The sequence below is a fragment of the Cydia pomonella genome, chromosome 2, assembly GCF_033807575.1.
Source record: "Cydia pomonella isolate Wapato2018A chromosome 2, ilCydPomo1, whole genome shotgun sequence".
In the NCBI taxonomy this organism is placed as follows: domain Eukaryota; kingdom Metazoa; phylum Arthropoda; class Insecta; order Lepidoptera; family Tortricidae; genus Cydia; species Cydia pomonella.
This window is the reverse complement of record NC_084704.1, coordinates 2,627,390-2,641,256: the sequence shown is the minus strand read 5'-3', so window position 1 is coordinate 2,641,256 and position 13,867 is coordinate 2,627,390. Positions and strand designations below refer to the sequence as shown.

The 13,867-nt window shown below is 37.3% G+C and overlaps 1 protein-coding gene across 3 annotated transcripts in view; it reads right to left on the bottom strand.

Moving 5' to 3' along the window:
• Positions 1–10,994: 10,994 nt before the first annotated feature.
• Positions 10,995–13,867, bottom strand: part of LOC133531169 (uncharacterized) — a 28,518-nt gene continuing 25,645 nt past the window's right edge. For all 3 annotated transcript variants that reach the window (XM_061869303.1, XM_061869312.1, XM_061869319.1), the window contains 3 exons: positions 13,520–13,666; positions 12,485–12,680; positions 10,995–11,244 (listed from right to left, as the gene is read on the bottom strand). In XM_061869303.1, the coding sequence (XP_061725287.1) occupies positions 11,216–11,244; positions 12,485–12,680; positions 13,520–13,666 (372 nt within the window). In that variant the 3' untranslated portion in view covers positions 10,995–11,215. The remainder of the gene's footprint in view (positions 11,245–12,484; positions 12,681–13,519; positions 13,667–13,867) is intronic.

Sequence of the window (13,867 nt, the reverse complement as noted above, 5' to 3'; positions counted from 1 at the left end):
TTTTTATGTACATACAGAATATTCTCATAAATATATTGACAGTGTACTGTCATTATGTTAATGTCCTTAAACTTATCTCTAAGTGTGTCTCTATGGTACATTTTATATATTGCACGAATAGCCCTCTTCTGCAGAACAAAAATGGTATTTATCTCTGAAGCACTACCCCATAGTAAAATACCATATGACATAATGCTATGAAAGTAACTAAAGTAAACTAATCGAGCTGTTTTCACGTCTGTTAACTGACGGATCTTGCTCACTGCAAAAGCTGCAGAACTCAGTCTATTCGAGAGATTAGCAATATGTTATTGCAAAATATCTTCTCTTCTCTTGCACTTGCAATCCGGAGGTCGCGGGTTCAAACCCCGGTTTGTACCAATGAAAAAAAGTACGAAATATCATTTGATATTACTTGTCAAGCGGACCGCTGGCTCCCATGAGCCGTGGCCAAATGCCGGAACAACGCGAGGAAGAAGGAGATCTTCTCTTCTTAGTAAAAAGATACACTTTGTATAATATACTTGCTTATACGCAAAGCGCTGCGAAGGAACTCCTTATGCTTGTACCTAACGGTAACTACGAAATTCTACACTGAGCATGGCCCGACATGTTCTTTGCCAAATTATTTTATAATTAAAGTAAAAACGGAAAACAATCAACAGAATTAACCCATTGTCAGCGCCTTCGACATTCAACCTTATTCTAAAACAGCTGAGGTGATTTTCCCACAAAAACAGGTGCCAATTGCTGGTACTTCCCAGTACCAATACCAACCTTTGGGTAGTTAACTCTATATGTTAGTGTTACACTACACGCGCTTTTGTGTATTGGATACTCTAGTACACACGTCACAACCTCTCATATTCTTAAGTTATTTACGAGTAGCTCTCGTAACCGATGCCGAGATAAGCGTCATTGTTTCGGCTCCTTAGACATCTGACCCGCTATAAACAAACCCCAAGTATGTGGGTTAACTGTCAAACTGTAAACAAATTCATTATAGAAAAGGCGGCGTAACAAAGCTTGTTTTTAGGCCGTGTGTGAAGAATTTTAATTGTTTTATGATTTTTTATGCGTCGTCAATTTTCTTGGCATAATCAATTTAGTCACAGAAAACTAAAAGCAACATGTACTTAATAAAGCCCGACCAGAAATATATGATCATTGTCAAGAGGGCGCTGTAGATTCTCATGTAAGTAGGTATAGGGCTTATTATCTACGTCCAATGCCGGATTTAGAGGTCTGGAGGCCTCGGGCAATAAAGGAGTGGAGGCCCCCTGGCCCCAAATTTTTTCCAAATAAAATGGTAAATTTACCGAATTCTCTATTGTGGTGGACCCCTCTTTTGTGGAGGCCCGGGGCAGTAGCCCCGGTTGCCCTCCCCTAAATCCGGCCCTGTCTACGTCCGTGGTATAGCGTGATAGTTCAGTCTAGTATGAAAAATCTAGTTCCAATGAAATTCCGGAATACGTCGCGTGATCATTTATATATTACTGGTCAGGTTTTATAAAAAATGGATTCATCTACATATCAAGTATTCTAATATCTGCTTGGATCATCTTCAATGTATATTTTAGACTTTTTCTATTTGCTTCATTCTGATGGAAAAAGGATAATAAAATTAGTTAGGAGGTCACTTTATACTTTCAGTGCCTATGCCTAGGCAGGCGCCCCAGTTTCCAATACAAAATGAACACAAAGGGTAGGTAGGTATATTTTATTCATTAACATTAACACTTTACGGTCCTAAATCTTTATTCGTTTGATCATTGATTCAAGATAGACCAACTAGTCAATATCATAGTCACAACACTCACAACGGTACCCGACGGGGCACGATTAACCTATTCGCGTCAACCTGTTTCATTCACGAGGCGTTTATTGTCATTCGAGTCATTCATAATAGGTACCTCATAAAATACAATTTGCCGACGATTCCGAACCCTTATTGGCAAAACTATCAGAAACTGTTCCGCGTCTTTTATTTACTTCTTGGCTTGTTACCAATACAATTCTGCTACTCTGCTCCACAATTCTTACAGACAATGAAGTATATCGATATCCCAATAGGGTTGTTTCCATCTACAAATCTTACTGCAGAATTGTATCCCAATAAATTCTTTTGGATTATAAGAACATGTTAAATTACTTTTAGGGGACCTGTAATGACCATATTTTTGTAAATATTGATTTTAAAATATCTTTTGGCACACGTCACGTGACCAAACTCGAAACGTCATTGAAGATTCTGATGACGTCACAACTCTCGGATTGACACTGTTGACAGTTAGGCGATAAACAACAAATGACAATTGTCAGTTGACAGTTCGTATCTTCTACGTGTGTATGAAGTTATGTGTCAAACCGTAAACTGTGACGTCACACAATTTTCAAAGAGAGTTTAGGGCGCGAAAGCATCTGTCAAAATATATTTTGTTAATTTAACATATTTAAAGCCGTTTTTAGTATAAAAGTTGAATTTTAGGGCAACTTTTAGCTAATATAGAACGTAATACAAGCGTTTCAAAAAATTGGAAAGAACCCTATTGTTGAAGTAGATCCCAGGAGTTGAGTTAAAATACTGCGTAAATTTAAGTAAAGTCGGAAAATGGATTAGTTTTACCATTTAAATAATATACAGGAAGATTTTGTCTAATTATGTATAAAATTAGAGGTTCTTCCTACACTATGCATTTAAGGGTTAATTAGGATGCAATCGGACGGAGACTAATTAAGTTAATTAATTTATAACCATGCAAATACCTCTGCAAATGAATAGGTCAGCAAGGCGAGCCATGAAAGCAAGCGTAGGCGTGTAAGTAACCCTACACCTGACCGTTACCGCTCCTCGTTATCGCGCGTCCTGTGGTCATTCCAAGCTTATTATATGTAAAAACTATGTGCTAGCATGTGCAATTTAATATGTGTTCCCATCTTTTTAACCGACTTCAAAAAAGGAGGAGGTTCTCAATTCGACTGAATTCTTTTTTTTTTGTATGTATGTTACTCGATATCTCCGAGAATCGTGAACCGATTTTCAATTTTTTTTTAATCGAACGGGTATAACCCCGAGATGGTCCCGTTGGCACTAAGTCGGGGTCTGATGATGGGATCTTGGAGAAATCGAGGGAACTCTTCAAATGTTATACGTACATGTATGGCGCTTTTGGTAATTTCTGAAGTCGGTTATATTTTTTGTTAAAAAGTTTTTATTTTATAATTTTTTAAAGTAGAATAGTATGTAGAGTCAAACCAAGATAAGTTGGCAGCGATTTTTACAGCCTACATAGTGGCTGTTATTGTAAATGTCAAACTTCTATGTAATTATGACGTTTACTTAACACAGAGGCTGGGCTATCAACATCGCTGCAAACTTAGCTTGGTCTGACTTTATGTAGAACAATCAGACTATGATGTGTACTTTAGAACGTAAACTGTAGAGATATACATCTCTACTAAATAATCTAAAATAAGGCCTAAAAATAAATTCATTAAAACTAACAGAAATAAATTAAAATATGTACTAAACTAAAAGTACCTAAAAAGGCTACAAATAAAAAACTGGCCCCAGGTCTGTGCCGTCCGATAGGGTGCCCAGAAGACTGGCAGCGTTCTATTTATATTTGGAAAGAAATCCAGAGTTGCGTTTGACCAACCATTTCCGTCAGTAGAAAGAAGCGGCAAATTTACAAAATGTAGGCGCAAAGGGTTGTCTTCCTAAAGAAAATTCTAATTGCCCGCCTTTTTCTACTGACAAAGTGGGTTTGCCGTAGTATTTTTTTTTTTACAATTACGACCTGGATGCGAGTCCTTTAAGCCATTTCTAGAGCATATTTCGGAGCCCTTTGTCAGACGCTAATATTGATGCTGAGTGTCCAAACTGCAACGGAATCTTTCGGTAGCGTTATAATAATTCAGTTATCGTGCATTTCGCTCATATTTGTCCGTATGTGATATTGGTGCAGGCAAGACGCAATATAACTAAATAACATGATTCCAATATCATTCTGATGTCAGTGTACGCTCGAATTGGCCTGTAAGCCCGTTAATATTTTTTTCTACTGCTTAAAACGGGGTTTGGTATCGAGATCGAGACTGTTGTCAACAAATTTCTTTCAACATGATTGATTGTTTTATCATCATGTTCAAATATTTTAATTAGGTAAAATGCCTATCGCCAATAAACATGGAATATGATAAACACAATTAGCATACAAATTATATATTCATAAATATAATAAAACTACAAATCACCAAATTATTGTAAATTTTATGAATGAATTCATTGATAAAGTGTAAAACAAGCTTTCTATAAAACCAAGTTATTTTTGCAGTCGTATCTGGCACTTACGTTAACATAACTAACGTTGCATCGTTAGTCTCGAGTTTTGCGAGCGGCAATAATAAGTTTCTAAATAGTTGAACGTGATATTTCAGATGGCGTGTGTTTTTCCATTCATCAAAAGCTTCAATTTACATTTCATTCACGACATGCCTTTGTGTATGTAATACCTAGTTAAGATTGCATAAAGTCTAGTAGAAAATAAAAGGATTAAAACTCAGCTCGGCCGAATATCACCTACCCATACAAAGGAAGTTTCGTTCTAATTTTAAAACTAGGTGTTGGATTGTAATGAAACTTTTCTCAAACTTGTAATGAAATGTTGACATGACTTACGTCAAATTAGGTCCGGAAATACTACGGTGCGATGAGTGAAGATGATATGTAAAGGAATTTCATACAGCCTTATAGGTAAAAAACTTAAGTAAGTCACCCGTTGTATGTAGTTGTGACGTGTTCGAATAGACAATACATGTTTAAAATACACACACAAACAATACAAAATGTCTATTCGAACACGTCACAACTACATACAACAGGTGACTTACTTAAGTTTTTTACCTATACACACCTAGGCCTGTAAGGCAACCTTCTTTTGTTTTTAAACGTCAAATTATGGCACTTGGCATTCAACCATAAAAGACCTATAAGCAAAATTCTGTCATCTAGCTAGACTGATATTCGAAAAGAGGCGAAATCAAATTCCTTTGTTTCTCAAAAATGTTCTAAATTTGAATGTATTTAAGGTATCGGGTTATCGATAAAGATATCGATATACTTCTTTGTCGGTAACAATTGTGGAGCAACTTCTGGGATTTTTATTATGTGATTTTGACCGTTTTTTTGGGATTTGTAATTATATCATGTTTAAAAACGTTATCATAAGAATATCACAAATAGTGTACCTTTTTGATGGTAGTAATATTTTTCATACATCTCTTACTGATAATTGTATATTTACATAAATATGTTTTAGTCTATGCGACTTCTAACGCTGATTACGCGGTAAAAATTAAAAATCGATGTTATAATTTTTTTTTACTATTTTTCCCAGAATCTGCAAGTCAATTTGCGTAATAATGTCTTATAATATTTATTTATTATTTATATATTTATTACTTTCAACCCAATACAACCTATTCGATCTTAGAGCGTTTCCACATTGTCCGATCCAATATCGGATGTCGGATAAAACCATAATGAGGAAAACATTTTAAAAGAGCCTTTTTATATTTATTTATTCATTGTTTATTTATGTTTATTGTTCAGAAGATCACTTTAAATTTAAACCAAAAAAGGACTTGATGTCATACGGGACCATAGTACTAAGAGTGGGGAAGTAGGTTATCTTCATACAAACGCACCATGCGCAGCTTGTATGTGTGCGCCATAGTATTTCTATATATGCGTCGCCGCACGCACACTCAAACAAAGGCCCCGACTGGCGCACTGAGAAACGGGTCGAGATTTGTTTGAGTGTGCGTGCGGCGACGCATAGATACTATAGCGCACAAGCCGCGCGCGTTGCGTTTGTATGAAGATAACCTACTTCCCCACTCTTTGTACTATGACGGGACTCTCTTCTAGCAGCTACTTTTTTCTATATCGACATTTGATATCGGATTGCACAAGATGGAAACGCTCTTTGGGAGTGTTTTTTTTGAAAAATCGGTTAGTAGAGCTCTACAGCAGTAAAAATATGTTTTAAAATTTCAATCAAAAACATCAAAGTCCTTGAAGGACTTAAACTGTAATATCTTGTAGGTCAGTATCTAAGTAAAGTAGGTAATTGTTGTTAAGATTTACTCAAAACTTTAATGATTTTAAAGAAAAATCCTATTTACATAATTGCACAAAAGTACAATTAAAGCGTGGTAAAAGCATTGTAGGCATATTGTAATTTAATGGCTCCATATGGTGGTATTCAGATTTTTAAATGTTTGCTCAAAATGAGTTATCAAGTATGCTCTACAGTTCAACTCCAATATTACGTTTTAATTATATCTGAATAGCGTAGGGTTTTCATACGCAAATAACTAAAATTTCAAAAAAATGTAGGTATTTAATGTCATCTACCACATTAACGATTCCTGCTGCACTGTATGGACATCAGTCCTCTTTATATACATACATACATATAATCACGCCTATTTCCCGGAGGGGTAGGCAGAGCCCACGGATTTCCACTTGCTACGATCCCGACATACCTCTTTCGCTTCCTTCACTTTCATGACATTCCTCATACACGCTCGTCGGTTTAGGGTGCTCTTGACCTGGCCTTTCTTCAGGATTTCCCCGGTTTGATCAGAGAAAGCCCGCCGAGGTCTACCCCTTCCAGCTCCCTCTTCTACTTCTCCCTTATACACTCTCTTTGTTAACCTTCTTTCACTCTTTATATTCTGGACTATCTTTCGAAATTCACAATTTTGCCAAGCGCGATCATCGCTAAGTATCGCCTACCAATCAGGTAGTAGAAAGTAGAATACAGTTTGAATGAATACTCTATCTTTATTAAATAAGCTATTAAACTTTGCCAAAACCCTAACGCCCACCTACAAACGAGATTTACTAATCATGTGACTTATGTGTGGCCTACATCCTATACGGTGAATATCTTAACAAATCTACGGCCTAATGTGACTGACAGCTCAAATCATTAAGAAAAAATTTCGGCTATAAACAAGAGAAAACGAGCGAAAGACTTTCTCTATGGATTGTTAAAATTCCATCGTAGGTTAAATGTGATTTTAGACAGCTGATTTACGGTTAAGATTCATAAATACAAGTTCGTTTTACCTACTATCATTATCTAAACTCGTAAAATAATTCTTAGAAAATACACTGGAAAGGTGATAATTAACTAAATACTTTATATCTAGAATAATCTAGAGCCTGTTCGGAAAGAGAAGAGTCGTGGAATGTATTGGGCCCCACACATTCCACCATTCTTCTCTTTCCGCACAAACTCTATTTATAATAATCGAGATAAGCAAATGATAAAACCTCTTTCTTAGAGTATAAGAGAAGTCTCTTGTAAGATCTCACTGACACTCACACTAAAAAGCCTTTTGAACTTTTTTAAATGTAAAAAAAGGATCAGAAGATTCGGAAGTAGGTATGAAAGGTTTACATTTTTATAAATGTCTCATCCTGTGATGACGAATATTGTATCACAGTCCACATAGTAATTACATAATCAAGCTCTCAGCTACTTTATTGTATCCAAATTATTACCAACACAGCCTCTATTGAAATCCAAGCATTTAAAAATACTTCGAGAGAACCAAAGACATATCCCGACATTTTTTGCGCTTGCCAGGTATCACTAACACCGAGACGAACCATTATTCCATATCCCTCTTTGTATTTCTGTACTGATTGTCGTATTCAACCAGGATAATAAGAGTAGGTACGTACATCTGTGTGCGTGAAATTCAATAACGCAGGTGTGCACTTCTGTATTCAAAAAAATCTTCGAATGGCATTCAGTAAGTAGGCACTGATTTCCTACGCCGCACAGCTGTCAAGTTTAAAAAAGTTAAAAAACGTTTGATCGCGCGGGAAACTATGATTTGGAAATGACATAACCTCAAAAAGCGTTTATTTTTAGCTGGTTATTTTGTTTGGTAACACGGTTGTTTAGATATTTTATTTGGGGCACCTGATTTGACCTTGATTGGCTTGTCCTTGAGCTGCGAGGGGTTCGCATAATGCCGACAGCCGTTGAGCGAGTATGAATGGTCCGGAAACGGTCCCCTTGCTTATTTTATTGGAGTTATTATGCATGTGAATACTGGCCTATGCGAAATGGTAATCTCGGCGGTTTAACGATTTTCCTATTTGTTATTGTGCCGGACTGGGGGCACAGACGTCTAGCTAGGCACCCATATACTCTAAGGCACCCTAAGTGAAGCCAGCAAAGTTATTAGAAGGGGAGTTAGTCTAAAATGTGTGTTAGGGAAGTCTATTGATTAATGAACAATGAATATAAGTACTAGTACATTACATAATATGTCGAAAGGATTACGTTACCGTTAGAGCGTATTGTGTTGGTAATTTCGTTTAAATTCAATAAATGAAATACATATAGGACTTGTACGAGACTAACAAAAGAGGAAATTTATGCAGCATTAGGCAAAATTGGTAAAATGTTTTGGTGGCATTCATTTATAAAACGATGTTAAAGCACATATAAAGGAATATTAGCCGCGTAAAGGGGTGCAAAATATAGTAGCCGCTATTTAACAACGTAATAGATTATGTTTTTAAGCGGTAACTTAATCCAACTATTTGTGTAATCCATCAGCATTATAAGGAAAGGTGGGGTAAGACTAGCAAAATAAACTCAGTGGTGATGGCAGTTCTTTTTATTTTACTAAAAAAAAATGTTCTAAAAAAAGCACTTTATATTTTCTTCTGATTCTCAACCGAATGTGCTTAATTTAGTGTATTCCCATTTGTCCCCGCCTCGTGTACGGCGGCAGTCACTTAATTTTTCGGAGATTTCTATTCTGGACAGGATAAAACCTGTATCCCTAATTTTGATACAATACAACTTACAATATTGTGCAGGCACTAACGACATCTAGTTGAAGGAGTAGGTAGTTCAACTTATTTATTTCAACAATAGATGGCGTACCCGTCATGAAGAAGACTGAAGAAGACCGCTAAACACTTGCTAGAAAGAAAAATCATGTGTAGTGAGGTGGTCCGCCGTACTTGGACGTATCCACGCGTTATTAAGGATGCAGCTATAAGTGAGAACGAAAAAGAGATTTTTGACTGGACCGAGGTCGTGGTCCTCGCCCGTCTGGACGATAAACGGTAGTACCACCGTACATCTTTAAGTACTGTAGTCAGGGTACTTGTATCAAGTTAATTTCCATCCGAGTATTTTCATTTTACTGTGCTGTATAGGAATGTGATTGTGTCGAAAACTCTAGATATTGACACTCACACCAGCACACGCACGCACGCACGCACGCACACCCCCACACACACACACACACACACCACAACAGGTCAGCAATTTGAGGCCTAAATAGATCAAAGGCAGTCTTCACTTCACTTTCATTAAGCCAAGAAAAATGTTATTGTTAAAGCTTGTATCATTCATTCAAAGAACTTGATAGATCGATTCATGATTTTTTTACTTAAAACAACGCCATCTAGCTGAAATTCCGTTACTATACTGGATGAGTAGAGTCATAGAGAAATAAGTAATAGAGTGCTCACTTCATACATCAGTTTTGGTACCAAAATGCTTATTATTTTCGCAGACTACATCTAGCATCGCGTAGCGGAACTCTCAGTACTGCTACTCGACAATAGATATCGTATAAGCGTAGGAGTTGGAAATAGAGTTCCGGTTAGTCTAGTTATAATATTAGCGGAAAATCGTTGCGAATCGTTAGTCTTTTTGTTTGCCGCGATATCTATTGTCAAGGAGCAGTACTGAGAGTTCCGCTACTCGATCTCGAACATTCTATTAAGTACTTCTTATTTCTCTATGGTCGAGTTCATCATGCCAAGAAAAATATTATAACGCCAGAGAGACCAAATAGAAAAAACCGGCCAAGTGCGAGTCGGACTCGCGCACGAAGGGTTCCGTACCATTATTTATAAAAAAGGCAAAAAAATATGGTTATTGTATGGGATACCCCCTTAAATATTTATTTTATTCTGTTTTTAGTATTTGTTGTTATAGCGGCAACAGAAATACATAATCTGTATAAATTTCAACTCGCTAACACGGATCATAAGATACAGCCTGGTGACAGACGTCCGGACGGACAGCGAAGTCTCAGTAATAGGATCCAGTTTGACCCTTTAGGTACGGAACCCTAAAAAGCTGACAACCTCTATATAACGCCACGAGATGCGTGATTTTACGTGTTACCTTGCGGCTATTTATGCCTTTTAAAAGGTAAAATTCGACTTTCTTAACCTTTTGAACGCCAGACTACAAAGGAATATGCCGTGCCCCGGACGCTGGCTATCACGATTATTTAAGCGAAATTGAACTTTACAGAGTCCCGCGTTAGTCGCTATTGCATTGGCGAAACTGTCGCCTGTAGCCGTCGTTGGCGTTCTTGGCAAGTCATTCAGATGTCGGCCATAGCCGACGGTGGCGGTCAAAGGGTTAAAATAGATAATAAAACGATTAAAAACAACTAATGCCAACTTTTTTGCAGCCTTCCCAGAGAGCCCATTAGATTGCGCCACTTACAACAATAGGCAGGTAGTTGGTCTTTCCTAATATACTTACTCTTTGGTCTTTTCAGTAGCCTCTGATAGCGCAATTCAGGATTTTAATTCCAGGGAATAGCGCCATCTACCTCGCTATCGAATGATGGTCCATATGGCAGTTCATTTTTAGGGTTCCGTAGTAAACTAGGAACCCTTATTATATTACGTATCTAGTCTAAGTATCACGTAAAATATTTGTAGACATTTGGAAGTTTAGCACATTAAATTATTTATAAATGTAACATAGAATACGGGAATAAAATATTTCTTCAATAATTTTTAAATTTGAAGGGGCCATCACTCGACGCACGAGGTTTATTGATTTTAATCTCAAATGCACAAGTCCCTTTACATGCAGGCACCATATTTTAGGCAAATATTCCTAAATAAAACAAAAACAGAGTGTTACCACCATTTATTGGAATTTTCCTAAAAAAATTGAATAAAAAATATTGTATTTCAACATGTTACTTTAGAAATGAATATACAGTGTAGAAAACATCGTCCCCTACTGTCGGTGTTCAACAATTAGTTTAATTATTATATGTTATTATTCATAGTACGCTTATTATCTGTGTGCGCCGGTCGGCGCGTCGGAGTCAGTCTCACGCTGCGCTTACTCTAATCTTCTTCCTCTCCACTCTCGGATTCTGAAAACAAATTGATTATGTGAAAATTGTTAACTGACACTAGAAGCTATTGGGGAGAGGTAGTCACAGACAGAGAAATTAGAAGTAAGCGTAGAGTGCTCACATCATACATCAACATCAGTTCTGGTACCCAAATGCTTATTTTCGTAGTCGACATGTAACATAGAGTATTGCAAGGAACGAAAAGTAAAAATCTTCAACTAATATTATATTTATTTATTTATTTAATCATTTAATTCGAGTAACCTTTACTATTACTAAGGCAGCTATGTTTCTAGAAGTACCTAATTAGTGGTTAGACATAATAAGTACTTCCACATACACACAGCCTGTAATGATAATTGTATGTGTGGAAATAAAAAAAAATACATAAAATTACAACCGGAACTCTATTCTCAACTCCTGCTAATGTTACATTAGTTGTAAATTGTTGAGCAATACAATTTTCGTCAGTCGACTGACAATTGCGCTACTCGATTCTAGATGTCGACCACGCAAATAAGCATTTTGGTAACAAAACTGATGTATGGAGTGAACACTATGATGAGCGAATATAACGTTGTTGGCGTCCAATTATTACAAAACATATAAGTGAATTGCAAAAATATTGTACATAGTTAAGGACCTCTAATTAGTCAAAAGTTACGACAATTAAGCCATTTCTATTAAGCACAATGAATACAATATAATTTACATGGTTAATTTTTGTAACACAAATGAATTAATTAACTTCGTGTTAACTACCCTTATAGTTCATGTCTTCCACGATGACGCACAGATTTATCAAATCTAACCTTTAATAACATGGCAATACTAGTCAGCGCACGCGTCTTCGTGAATGACACGATCTATAATTACGTATGTACAATTTTTTTGCAATTCACTCCTATACAAATAGACCGCAAGCCAGGAACAAAGCTGGTCGCATGAACATGTAAAAAATAAGCGCTATAACTTTTATGATAGCAATAACAATCATGAAACTTACGCATACTTTGCCGCACATAAAGTGGTAGGCGCATATTTTTTACATGTTCATTTTACAGCTGACGGTCATTCCACCGCGATAGAACCGGCTGACGGTTTTTTTTTTTTTTAGTTTAAAACAGCATCTAAACTATAAACTGACAAAGTATCAGCCAGAAGGCGATGACTGACGAAATATGCTCCTGGCCCGCGGTCTAAAAAACGAATGCCTTAAAATCATAAAGCAAAGTATAAGGACAATCTGCCAACTGACCTTCCTCAGCGCTCTGCAGCCACTCGACGAACTTCTTCATTTGATCGAGGAACATGAGCTTGCCCTTGCTGGAGTTGGGGTCGCGGTACCACTTGAGGATGGCCTCCTCGGAGAGCACGTTGCTCTTGTACAGCATCAGCACCAGCTTGCTGAACGCGCGCATGAAGCTCATGTTCTCGTAGCAGTATTCTTGCACCTGGGAAACAAAAGTGCCAAAAATATGTATACACGACTTTATTGCCCATATATTAAGGTAGTGAATACATATTTATGGCAAATTTTTCGTATCGAATTTTTCAGACGTGACTGTACAAAACCTGACCAAAACCACGACTTGATACGAAGTCCTGGCGTGTGGGGTACGAAATGTACTGTACTTTATATCAAGTCAATGGCGGCGAAAAGCTTAAACTTTTAAATTTGACGCACATTTTTGTCTTAGATTATTATATTGGATCATTATTAATAAGGAAATGTGGCGTATGATCAGATTGCCATGTCGACAAAGCAGTGAAGCGAGGAGGCTGTTCGCACCGCGTTTAGTGAAGGACTCACTGGACGCGCGCTCGCAGCTCACGCGACGCCGCTCAGACTCGTCATCGGGTTTCATCATTTCAGGTCTACATTCCTTCCATAACTGGGTTCGACTAGCTATACATATTATAAGGATCGAGTTTTGATCTGGCTGATTTTAGCTGTTATTTATACATCATTTGCCGAAAAAATGTGGTCTTAGATAGGATTAACACACAAAATTCTGCAATGTATGAGTAAGTTAAGAATCCCGATTTAGAGATTACTTTAATATCGATATAAGAGTAGAGCATAAACAATATTTTTACTGTCTTTCATGCTGCTAAACAAACAAATAATAGTACATTGTTTATGGGCGGTAAACAAAAATTTACGAACGAGTCTGAATTGAAGATTTGTGAGAAAAAAAAAGCGAAATTAATAAAACTTCTACACGATTACAGCCCTAGGTCGAAATTTAGAAATTACGGACCAAGTATGATGAAAAAGCTTAAATCTCACCTTGGTGAGCAGCGCGATCTCCGCCTTAGCAGACTGAGCAAAAGCGGCCAGCAGCGGCGTGTAGTGCCGCAGATGCTTGGCCGCCTGCTCCGCCAGCAGCTCCTCCTTCTTGTTCCATTCGCCGCGGTTCATGACGCACGTCCAAATCTAACAGACACGCTGCCATTAAAAACTAGACTTTATACAGTTGGGTTTAAGGTAGGTTTTGGGTTGAATCAGACTGCCATGTCGACAACGTAGTAAAACTAGCGGCGAAAGCGTCGAAACGCTCGAAACACTCGATTGTAGCGAGCTCGCGCCGTTTTGTAATGCTACTCCGACTCGTCATCGAGTTTCATCATGTGAAAT